The sequence below is a fragment of the Festucalex cinctus genome, chromosome 2 (genome assembly GCF_051991245.1).
Source record: "Festucalex cinctus isolate MCC-2025b chromosome 2, RoL_Fcin_1.0, whole genome shotgun sequence".
Classification (NCBI taxonomy): Eukaryota; Metazoa; Chordata; class Actinopteri; order Syngnathiformes; family Syngnathidae; genus Festucalex; species Festucalex cinctus.
In genome coordinates this window covers 28,125,978-28,138,660 of record NC_135412.1, presented here as the reverse complement: position 1 = coordinate 28,138,660, position 12,683 = coordinate 28,125,978, and the positions used below count along the sequence as shown (strand labels likewise).

General features: G+C 42.8%; 1 protein-coding gene across 1 annotated transcript; it reads right to left on the bottom strand.

The window, feature by feature from the left end:
* Nucleotides 1-1,075: 1,075 nt before the first annotated feature.
* On the bottom strand, nt 1,076-12,365 carry rbm15 (RNA binding motif protein 15). Its single transcript, XM_077514182.1, has one exon. The coding sequence runs from the start codon at nt 12,195-12,197 to the stop codon at nt 9,654-9,656; it is 2,544 nt and encodes an 847-aa protein (XP_077370308.1). The 5' UTR covers nt 12,198-12,365; the 3' UTR covers nt 1,076-9,653.
* Between the last annotated feature and the right edge of the window lie 318 nt (nt 12,366-12,683).

The window sequence follows — 12,683 nt, the reverse complement described above, 5'->3', positions numbered from 1 at the left end:
CAACCTCCTTTTTAAAAGGAGCAGGGCAGATAAAGAGCACAAAATGCTGATAGGCGCCAATAGGTGCTTTGCGTAGATTTACAGTAAGTTATTTTCCCACAGAAAAATTGGCCTGAATCATTTTAGCATATTTTCTGAATGTGCATCACAAGCGAGTGTAACGTGTTCCTGATGCCTTCTTCTGCATATTTGACATTATTGATCTTTATGGACACCATTTTGCAGCATCAGCACTACTCGGCCTACCTCACCCACACACACTCATTTTGTTTCAATAGGTCAATATGAGCAGGCTCAGCTTTATTGAGCTTTATTTCCGCAAAGACTGCAAGTTGTCTCAATGTGAGGTGTCATCAAATGGCAACGTTTGGCATTATTCTGCAAGTCTTCCAGGCTTTCTTTTTTTTATTTTTGTACTTTCCTTTTCCACCACTGTTTGCCTTAGCGGGTACACTGCAGCACTACTTCCTGTGATGTCAGCCAAAGACGTGAGAAACTTACTTCCGGAATTATTATTGGTCTTATTATTATGATTATTATTGGTATTCCTGCACGCGTAAAGACGATGATAGGTTTTGTTACACTGCCCTCTAATGGCAGACGAGGGCTCCTACGACAAGAATGTCAGCTCAATTAGTTGTTGTTCTTCCCCCTCAAGTCACTTGCACAATGCTGCACTGAGCCCTGAAGCCTTTTTGTGTTGCTGTTGCAATCACCACAGCAGTCACAATGCACAAAAGCCCCCCTCCCCCACACTCCCTCTCACGAGTTGCGTTCAAGGGCCAAGCCACCTTTACAGCGTTTTCTGATGCTTTTATTTGGGGTTTATTATTTACCTGTCACCTATTATACGTTGATAGCGTTTTCTTTTGCTTCACAGCTGAGTTCAACTGTGTTTTATTCTGGCTAAGTGATAGAGAGTGTAGAAAACTGTGCTTTTAACCAATCAAAGGGTCTATTATTTTTTTGTTGGTTCATTTTTAAATGCACACACGCCAGCTGAAATAAAACTGACATGTGACTTTTCTTGTGTGATTTATTCAGATGGAAATGAATCAGGAGTTCGGGACAATGCTGAATTGAACTGAAATGTTTATTGAAATTATTTCAGACAGTGATATAGTACAAGCAGTGCTACAGACATTTTCATGTTTTTACATAGCAGGCACAAAGGTAGGGGAGACTGGGGCTAGCAGCTGTATCACAGGTAAGTTGTCACATTGCAATTTTCTTCTCCACCAGAGGGCGTAACGAAAAAGTGGAATACTAGTTTTCTTCGTATAAAATGGTCATGGGTTGTGTACTGTCTGAGAAGAAATAGCACATTGTGAGCTGACATGAGTGCCAGTTATGTTTTGCACAACCCAAAGTAAAATTTTTCAACTTCAGATTTTTTTAAACAGGCGTTGTACATAGATAAATTCTAGCAGCAAATCATGTGGACACGTTAGAGGAGAGATTCAGGCATTTTGTCGTGCCTCAGTCACTGCTCTGTTTTAAGCTAACTTTGAACTAGAGCGAGTTTTTGCCAAAATGGTAGTTTGGGGCAACTTGTCTCAATAATTTTGGGGTTTGTTGTCACATATGCAAAGAATGGGCCAATGAAAAATGCACCTCTGGCAACTCTGTTTATGTATGCCAGAATTGTTCTTCCGATGATGAATCTGAAGAGTGAGGAATTTAGTTTGCTAGGTTTTGTTTCATTGTTTAAAAATGCATTTTCCAATTGTTGGAACTACAGTATGCCCACATGCCATCACTGGTTTAAGTTTCATGATGAACCATACATCCATGGCTTTATTTTTTGAAATTTAATTTAATCTTAAATTTCCAGTTTAAGGGAAGCAAAACATATTTTAGGCTGAGAGCTATGACCTACATGCCAGCAGTTCCTAAGGACTTTAATTTATTTCACAATATTTTATGTTAAAGTTTGCTCAATGACTATAGCAAATTGTCAAGCTCAATGATATATATATATTTATTTTTCCCCCGGCTGTAAAAACAGACAAAGAAAACAAAACAGGAGAACAAGGATAATTTAGTCCTTTTTTTTTTATTAGTGGCAAAATCCAACGTGACACCTTACCCCATTGTGCCACATTTGACAACTTACACATTGGTGGGGCAAAATGTCACATGTTCACTCCCTCTATTTGATGGCTTATAACTCTGCACTGACATGAAGTACGAAAATGAAAAAAAATATACCGAAGGCTTTGGTTTTTCATCTGGTATACGTTTTGTTTATATATATGATGTATTGATTCCAAGAAATCTAAAAGTATAGAAAGTGATACAAATAGCCCCGGTCTTCCCTACTTCTGAGTGGCTGAAACATGATTGACTACCATTAACGTGAACTGAAAATGATGTGTTTAAGTTTGTGATAATTGATATGCCTCAAAGTCAAAAGGGTTCATATTGCTAACTTTTTTTCCTCCCGCATGTTTGGTTGGGTTGTCTTTGAGTAATTTATCAAAACATAAATGCTAGCTTGCAGGCTAGTATCAACACTACAGCACTTTCCATTTCCTTATCAAAAGAGTGTTTTGTGACATTTGGCAGTGTAAAAAAAATATTTAAAAAAATAAATAAAATAATATATATCAGGGGTGTGAATTGTCTAGTACCTGACGATTCGATTCGAATCACGATTCATAGGTCACGATTCGATTCGATACCGATTAATCCCGATACGGATTTATACGTTGATTGTTGCCATTTTTTTTTTTTTTTACTCAAATTTGGAAAATACTTAATCAGTAATCTTGTACACTGTAAGATTTGTATGAAAATGTATTATTTATCTGAAACTTCAGCCTTATAACTGTGAACCACTGTATTTAACAGACAGTTTCATATTTGAACATCATTGAAATAAAATATTAAGGCTTAATGTTCCATTAGTATAACATTTTTCCATGCTTAAGGTGTGAACTCTAACCATAAGTAAGACGTTTTGTTGAATATTTTTCAATCAAAAATGGATATTTAAAAATCGATTCTGCCACCTATTGAATCGATTCGAGAATTGAGTCCTGTAATATCGCGATATATTGCCGAATCAATTCCTAATATATCGACCCCTAATATATATATATATATATGTATATATATATATATATATATATATATATATATATATCCTTTAACATGAGTAAAACATAAGAGGTTACTTACAGCAGACAAGTAACATTCAGTGTGTTTAGTGGCCTGTGGACGAAGCAGCCTTCTCATGGGATCCTGGCAAAGGAAACACACAAAAATGTATGTTATCATATTGTACAATTTTGTATGTTAGTCATGTGGGCTGAAAAAGCACTCTGCTCACCTTTGATTGATCGGCACATTTTTTTGATACAGCCCTTTGTAAGCTAAATTAGGAGACAAACGCTATTATGATAGAATGCTTTTGCTCGAGGTTAACGGATGATGATTTCAAGGTTGTTGTGATAACTACTGGACAATGGACTGTAACCATATTTGACACTTGTTTATCGCAGTGGTAGGAAGCAGTGAAGTACAAAGACTGTACTTAAAGAGATTTTTTTTTCAGGCATCTGTACTTCAGTAATTGATTTACTTACTACTTGATACATTTGAAAACAGTTATGTTCTTTCTACCCCTTACTCTGGCAACAAGTATAATGGCTAACTGGCTAATGTGTTATCTTGTACTAGTCTAAAAACACACTCATGGGGTATACGCCACGGAAGAGGCGGGACTGTTTTTGCACATCAGTTGGGTTCTGGTCTGTCCAGGTTGCGAACGCGCAACCAAGGGCCACAAAGTCGGAAGCACAAGTATTTTTGACGCAGCCCACACGTCGCAAACCGAACCGGAACCAAACTGATGTGCAAAAACAGTCCCGCCTCTTCCGTGGCATATACCCCATTCTCCATCTAATCTGGAAAAGGAAATAAAGGTAAAGATGTTTTTTTTTATTTTCTCCCAGTTGTCGCCAATAAGCTAATTTAGGATTTAAGATACTTAGTTTACAGCGTCGGCAAAGCTAGTTTTGTTAGCATGGTACTCAATTATAAAAGAAGGTATTGTGTATCTAATTTTCAGCAAAACCTTTTCCCCCCCCAACCTTTGTATTACTTAATTTCAGAGTATTTTTTTTTTTTAACGTTTACTTCCGTAAAAACTTTTGAATTAGAACTTCTACTTTTACCAGACTTTTTTTTATTTTATTTTTTTTTATTATTCCTTTAAGACAGCGCATCTGGACTTCTACTTAAGTAGAGTGTGAGTACTTTTACCACTTCTGGTAGTTGGACATTGGGCAGCTACAGTATACTATGTTTCAATGCATCTACATGATAACACAGCGTACAACTGTGATGTGTTTTGCAGTTGACTCACAATACAGCAGCATTAAATGTGGCTATTGTTGGCTATGTCAAATGTATTTATTTATTTTTTACCTGGTAAAACGATTTTTACATATACTTTGTTCCCAATGTCACCATATTGATATAATTGCTATTACCGGTATTTCAATGTTTAGATAACTCCTAAATATTTTATTGACTAAAGAACGTATTATGCAGTAATTTGTGATTGTATGTCTTTTATTTATAGCACTTGGCTACAGTTGTGGTTGCTGTACAAATAAAGTTGAGTTGATTAGCGTTCTAATATGTCAAAATGAGATTGCCGTTATGAGACATTTTGACATGTTTTCAATAACAATGTGTAATCAAGCCAGCAGTGTTGTTTGTAGGCCAGTATTGGGTCAAGTGTGCTCAAGCGCAAGCTTATGTTCCAGGCATTGTGTCACTCAAGACCAGTACCTAAAATGAGGCCTGTGGGCCATCGCTTGCCAACCCCTGCCGTTGAACTTATGTCAGTGTGTCTGACGATAAATATAGATAACCTGCGCTGCCCTGCACTTCTTTATTTAGCAACTGTTGTATGGAACTCTGTCAGGCTCGCTCAGACTCCAATTGCTTTGCTTGTCTCCTTTCCAATGGCACGTGGAGATTGTGATGATGTCATTATTTTAGGTTCTATTTACACTGAGGGTGTTCACTGTGCACCCTGTAGGGCCGAGCAGTACAAATACAAAAAGTGAGCCAAGATTGTATATCAAGTTAGAAGGTACAATTAATCTGTGCATCCATTTGTTGCCATTCATACCGTAGAATAGCTATGTGTTAAATAAAATAGGCTGCCATTTCACATTAATTGGGAAGTCAACCCCAAAATTTTCTTTACAATAATACATTTTATGCAGCCCCACTAGTTTAAACTTGGTATTCTGACTACTATTGCGCAGCAAAATCCATTTTTATCAATATCAGGGGGAGGCCATTTTGCTCAAGGCTCAGGTAACGGCCAATCATGGCTCAGCGTGCAAATGTCACAAATACTAAAGTCGGAGGTGAGCCGTGATTGGTTGTTACCTGAGCAACTGTGATGTTGCTGTTTAATTGATGTTCCATAAACACAATATTAATCAGAAAATCATGTTTACACTATACAACATATTGTAAGGAACATTTTTGGGTTGACTTCCCCTTTAAATAAATTGACCTGAGATCATTATTCCAGTATGGTTTTTATACTTTTTTGTTGGTGTTGTGAAGTGAGGTTTTTCGAACGTTAGGTCTGTATGTAGTAAGGTCAAGTATATTACATGTATGAGGAAGTAGTTCAACAAGTTTTCTAAGCTTAACATTAATGGCAACGGTAGTGGGACTACCTGTACATAAATTCTCTTTTTTTCCATCTCCATTTCAGGCCAGATTTGAATTGAGTATTGACTGGGAAATTAAGGTGTTTTTTTTTGTCATTCTTTTGTTTATGTTGTCCTCCATCTGAAATAAATTAATTACAAAATTTAAATATATAATATGGCTCAAATGACAGATGAAATGTGCTATTGACATGTATACAAGCAAATTTAATGCAAGTAGAGATGATGTAAAGCGGGCATTGTTCGCAGCACATTTCACTCAATCTACAGCACATTTGTGGTCAAATTAGTCTACAATTTAAGTAGCCTATAATGATGTGCTGAGATTATGATTACATGCTGCAAGTGCAAAGACTTGGTAGGTTGTATTAATGAAACACAAATTGATCTGCCGTATACTTTTTTTTTTTTTAATGTAAATATTTTGTGATTTGGTCTATCGAAATGTTTGTACATTATTGCTTACTTAGGATAGTTGGCTTGTGTATGCCTGGACCGAGTCAAATAAAGGTGATTATTGACTGCTTTGGCTCAATAAAGGTTGTGCAACGCTGTTCTCAGAATACATGTGAAGATGACTATTTTGAATATTTGTCATTAGAAGGGTAATCAATCAAAGGTGAACGTGGTCGTTATTTTAAGAACTTACTCCTGTTATGCGTGTGTGGTGGGACGCGTTACTATGACAACCACGCCACTTCATTACTTACCACTGCCGCCTGAGCTAGTGATACAGAGCTAGCAGGGCAGCATTGTCCTCCTTCCTGCGTACTCACCCCGGCTGCCGAATGTGGAGGACGGACATGTTAAGCTCCTCCAGACGGGCTCCATCTTGACTCCCATCTTCTTTACACGCTAATATGACTAAGATGGATGGAGTGGAGGTGGGGAGAATTGTGTATGGACGGCTCCTCTGTGAGTGTGGACTCCTTCCGGTGGCGTCAGCAAGGAAGAAGAAGAAAAATAAGAAAAAAACAAAAAACAAACAGCAGATGATGAAGACGAGGAGGAGAATGGAGCTTGTTGTTGCAAACAATATTCCCACGGTGGAACATCCTCCTCCTCAAGCAACATCATGCAAAGCACGCTTGACACGGCCAGACCTCGGGGATCGCCATGGTAACTTGACGGGCGCCACCTGAGAGGAGCGCTTGCAGTGGATTCCTGCCCGGTGGCTTTGCAGCTCCTTCGTGCTCGCGTCAAGTAATTTACGTTGTGCAAACCTTATGCAAAACACAGCGGTCTTCCTTTTTTTCCCTCTCTTTCTCTCTCTCTGAATACTTCACTTCAACTTCCTGGGAAAACACAATAATTTCCTGGTTTTCCTCAATTCACTTCCATCCAAGAAACTTGGAAGCTTTCGCCTTCAAATGAACAATTTATTGATGCACTTTTTTGCGGGTACGTCAACAGCTTGCTCTCCTTCTTCCCCCCCGGGACATGGGCGCGTACAAACGTTACACAGGAAGTCGGCACACGGCGCAGAGCTGTGGGAAGCTTGGGGGGGCGCTACACAACTTAAACCCCCCGTGGTCGTCGAGTGTGAAGTCCTCGTGCGTAAAAACAATTCAGAGCAGTGATGATTCCACACATTCAGCGGGTTTAGAAAGTCTACACACCCCTGTGGAAATGCCAAGGGGGTGTGTGATGTAAAAATATGAGACTAAAATCTTTACAAAACTTTCTCTACCATTAATGTCAGCGACAAATTGTACAACACAATTGAATTTAATTATTTTATCTTTATGTAAGATTAAAAAAAATAGGTGTACACAGGCAATAAGTAATAGTAACTGCAAATTTTTTGAAAAGATTAATTTTAGTGCCTTTTTTTGTTGTTGTTTTTGTTTAAAGTAAGACAAAAGCCCAGAATTTGAACAGGGGTGTGTAGACTTTTCATATCCACTGCACAAACCAGTTCAGTATGTAGGCCTCTGTGTCATGGTTACAGATTTCTAAGTGTCAATTCAAATGTTAAAAATGATGAAACAAACGACACGGCCCTACTTACTGATTGACTTAAGGACCCTTTTGTGGTTTCAGTCAAAATGTCAACACAAAACTTTTCTCTCTCTCCCTCTTTTTTTTTTTTCCTACTTGTACTGTTCTTTTTTTCCAGCCTCGGACTGCGCTCAACCAATTCTATGAAACAAAGCAACAATAACAAACTAAAGCATGGAGTAAAAACAAGTTAGTATTTGTCACAAATATGACCACTCACTCTTATGAGAGCTCATCTGCCTTTACCAAGACAATAACAATGATGACAGTTGCTTGTGATATTTGCTTTCGGAGAGGTATTCAAAATTTCTTGAGGTTCAACCCTCCTGTTACATCAATTTGACCCATTTTAACATTTGTTTTTTTTTTTAACATTGGGGAAAAAACAAAATGTGAATTCCCCTCCTTAAAATGAACACTTGAATCATTGAGCCATTTTCAGCAGTAATAAGTTAATATTTTGTCTATAATTAATGCGGTAACTTCATTATTTTTCATGTACAATTAATACCTTAAAAAGTAATTTTTTTTTCTACTTGCTGCCCACTGATGATGACACCACCTGTGCTGAGGAAGTAGATAACGACCAATCATGGCTCAGTTTACTAACCAAACCCAGAAAACAGGTGAGAAAATTGTTCAATGAGTCAAGTATCCGTTTAGTCATGAGTCAGAGTTAGGCATGTAATATAAACAAAACTGATTGAGATTTATTTTTCATTTCTGACTTACTCTTGCTGTTCCTGAGAAACTATGTACCAGGAGGATTAAGAAAGCCAGATTGAAGTTAAACTTCAAATGCATTCACTTTTCAAGAGCTGTACCAATAAATCAAATATTAGTTTATAGTTCAACTCTCTCTGTTATTCAAAATACCTGAATTACGATACATACTGTAGGGAGCGTGTTGAGTTTATAAATTTGAATATGCAGCGGTGTAAAAATACGTCATCAAGCTGTAATTACTGTACACTGTATTTGACTATTGCATTAGCACAGGTTAGTGTTAAGACTACAGTGCATTCTCACTTGTGCACAAATGAAGATTAAACTTCAGTCACCATTAGCATCTTGGTAAAAGCAGACTTTGATAAACGAGTGTTCATGATTGCTTGTGGCCTTCTGGCACAGCTGTGGTCTAACATTGAGATTGCACACAAATGAATGTTTGTCAATTCTTAAACATGAAAAAAGTTGACACAAACGTACCGGAAGGTCAAACATGTCACAACTGCGCCCCCAGTGTGCCACATGCCATTTTCACAACGCGTGTGTTTAAAAAAAAAAAAAAAAAAAGAAGAAGAAGAAAAAAAAAGTGGCACTGTGGGGAGAAGCAAAATGACATAAATGACTGTTGAGTTATTGTTCCAAATTTCTGTTTTGTTTAGTTTTTTTCAACAAAAATTAAAAAGAAGAGTATGTGGATACTTTTGCATTCACTCATCCTTCATACTCAACAGGGAATAAACTGACACTGTCCCCTTTGTGTGGAGCAGTAGACACAATAACATATGCAGGCCAGGATCACTTAACAATGTGTCCACATAACATTTTTTTTTTTTTTTTTTTTTTTTAACAGTTTGCAACATTTGTTTTAGAGATGTTATTGTGTCCACTTCCTGTATGGCTCCAGTTTGGTTCTTCTCTGAAACATGTAGTGTTCTGATTGTTTTCACGTATTCCAAATAATCATTTAGGATTTTGTGCGGTCATACAACCTCAACGAATTAATAATAACAAATAATAAATCACACGCCCTTTTTGTTTATAGCGGGGGAAAGGAGCCGCTTGTGGTTTTAGTGGATAACATAGCAACATACAACATCCAAGAACCATACTACTGTAGCTCAAAATGCAAAACACACGGCATGCAATGGTTACTGAAATACAGCAGTTTTTTTGTTGTTGTTTTTTTTACACTCTCTGACTCATTAGCTGTTTGTTTTAAGATGCACCTCGCACCACAATCATGACCAGATAGTCCTCTTCGCTTTTGGCCAGCGCTTTGGCAGAGGAATCCAGGAACTGCTGGGAGAAATCACAGGGTGGGAAAGCATGGAGGATCCCCGTGGTGTCCTTATCTCGGCTCCCACCCACGGGCAGGCCGATGACGCCCGCCGCCTGCTTTTGGTTGAGGTAGGACACCAGGTTGCGGAGCGGCCGCTGGGTGGAGATGGCCGGCTCCGACGACGAGTCCTCGGCGGCGCCGGGAACCGCCAGAAGGACGGCATAGCCCCCGGGGCCGGCCGCTTTGATGCGCCGGGAGACCTCGTCGAGCTTGGGCTGGTCCAGGCGGAGTCGTTGGGTGATCTTGAGCTCACACACCTGCTTGCCGGTGGTCCCGTCGGCGAGCAGCTCACTGGCGACGCCGTGGGCGCCCTGCAGCAGGTGCATGTTGGCCGGGAAGTTGCTGTTCTTCAGCAGCAACATTCCCTGCCAGGCCAGCGTCGGTTTGGCGCCGTCCGATTTGGACGGCGCCGTGCTTCTGGAGGAACCCTCGGAGCGTTCTCTCTTTGCCGGCCCTTTCCCGCCGTCCCCGGCTTTACGTTTACGCTCTCCGGCCAGTGAAATGTTGCTGCCCGACAGACCCTTGTCAGAGAGGCCCTTGAGTCTCCGCTCCGTCCCGCCGCGCTCCAGGCTGCCGTGGCGCTCTCGTACGGGGGAGGATCTGTCACCCCGCGCGAGACGTTCCGAATCGCTGAATCGCCCCCCATCTCTGCTGCTGCCCCCGGGGCTGCCATCGGGAGAGGGGCGCCGACGCCTCATTGTCCTGTCAGAGGTGTCGGGCGAGTGGTCGAGGTGGCGCCCGTCCTCCATGAGGCGACGCTTGCGTGCGGGCTCTCGCCCGTGCAGCTCCCGTTCCAGGGACCAGGGCTCGCGTGCCCGCCGATCGCGTTCCAAGTGCTCGAGGGGCTCGAAGGGGGAGGCCCGCACCCGCTCCCGGAGTGTCGGAGGATTGGGCCACTCTGCTCCAGGAAAGAGCTCCCTGTCCCTGAAGTGAAGCGGCGGGGGAGTCCGTTCTCGGACCCTCAGAGGCTCCGGTGCCGCGCGGTGGACAAATGACTCGGCCACCATGTCAAAGGGGGCGATGGGCAGAGGTTGCAAAAACTGCTGCTGATAACGATGCTCCGTGTCAGCAAAGTCTACTCGGAGTCTCCTCTCTGGCCCCCCCAGGGGGAAGCCCCGCATGTGTGTGCAAGCCGCTTGCGCTGCGTCCAGACTTTCGTACTGAATGTAGGCCCAGGTGTCCCCCTTCCTGTAGTCTATAGTCCTGATTGTGCCAAAGCGATCAAATTCTCTGGCGAGGGCGGCCAAGGGCACCCAGTGTCCAAGGCCCCCCACCCACAGACGCGTGGTGGGCGTGGCTTTTCCGTAGCCTATCTTGATGGGGTTGCATCCCACTATTTTCCCAGACATGCTGAGCTTAGCACGGTGAGCCATGTCCAAGTTCTCAAACTTCAAAAAGCCATAAGTGCTGGGCTGGCCCCGTGTGGGCCGCTTGATGTCCACCTCCGTGATGACGCCGAACCTGTCAAAGGCTCTCCTCAGGGCAGCCTCGGTGATGTCTGTGTCCAGGTTGCCCAGAAACAAGGTGCGATTGGCTCTTTGGTCTTCCTCGGGCGATATAAAATCCTCCTCGCGGAAGGTGGCCCGCTCGGTGATGAAAGCCGGCCGGGCCCGGGCCTCGAACAGGGCGAACTCCCGGTCACGCTCCAGCTCTCGGGGCAGAGGTGGCGGCGGCGGAGGGGGCAGCCGACCCAAGGCCAGCTGCTGCAGGCGGTAGTCTCTGTATCCCAGGCCAGTGGGCGAGAGGGGCCTCTGCAAGTGTCTGTGGCTCGGTGCGGCGCCATAGAGGTCTCTCTCGACCGGCGAGCGGCTCCTCCTGCGGTTAATGTACACCGCCTCGATTTTCAGCGGCCTGTCGTAAAGCACCAGCCGGCCCCTGGCGTGCTTGGCCGCCCGTGCGTCCTCCGGCTTCCTAAAGTTGACGAAGGCGATCCGCTCGTCGTTGCTGCGGCTCAGTTTGACGCTCACGTCGCCGAATTTTTTGAATTCGTGAAAAAGACCGTCCTCGACGTCCTCGTCGCTGAGCTGGCTGCCCAGGTCGCTGATTTTCAGGGTTTTGTACTCACCCTCGGCGCCGAGAGCAGGCAGCCGTTGGTCCCCACGGGATGTGCTCCTTGCGGCGGCCAAATCCAACGAGAGGCTCAGGCTGCTGTGGTTCTTGCTCACGGAGCCAGGCTGACAGCTGTGGTTGTTACCCAGCCGACCGTGTCCGTCGAAGTCCCGCTCCCGTTTGTCGCCAAGCAGGCTCCTCCTCGTCGAGCCGCCGTCACTTTTGCCAGAACTGTTGCCATTATTATTGCTCCCGCCGGACAGGGACAGCGCGCCCATTTTCTTGCTGCTCGGGTGGCATCCTCCCCTATCGCGAATGTCGTCCAAGGCCCGGGAGCGTTTTTTCAGCGGCGACCGCTCTTTACCTTTCATTTCGGTCCACGCGGAGCCGACCCTGGGTCGCCTGGGGATTTTGGCTGCGGCAATTCTGCACGCAACCGCAGAATTTTGACTAAAGAAAATCGTGTTATTCACTGACCCTGCGGCAAAACAACAACGGTCGCCATTTTGTCAAGAGTTGATTCCTGTCCCGCCTCACGACACGCGATTGGTTGGAAAAGTGGGCGGAAGACGTGGACGCGCACGTCAATCAAAAACCGAGCAGAAGCAAAAATTATAACAAGCGTCTTATTTAGAAACAAAAAACAAACAAACAAACAAACAAACCGTCTTATTTAGAGATAGACAAACAGGGGGGAAAAAATCACTAACGAATGGGTTGCATTCATTAATAGAATTTCATGACAGAACCAAAAACACAACACTTAATGCAAACATTTACAAACAAAACAACTAAAACAAAGGTAGAGCAAAAGTAGCTTACTAAAATTACTAAGAGAACGTACATTGATACCTTGC

Bases quoted from the DNA above. Each gene is read 5' to 3' on its own strand.
- rbm15 (XM_077514182.1), bottom strand. From the start codon at position 12,197: ATGAAAGGTAAAGAGCGGTCGCCGCTGAAAAAACGCTCCCGGGCCTTG.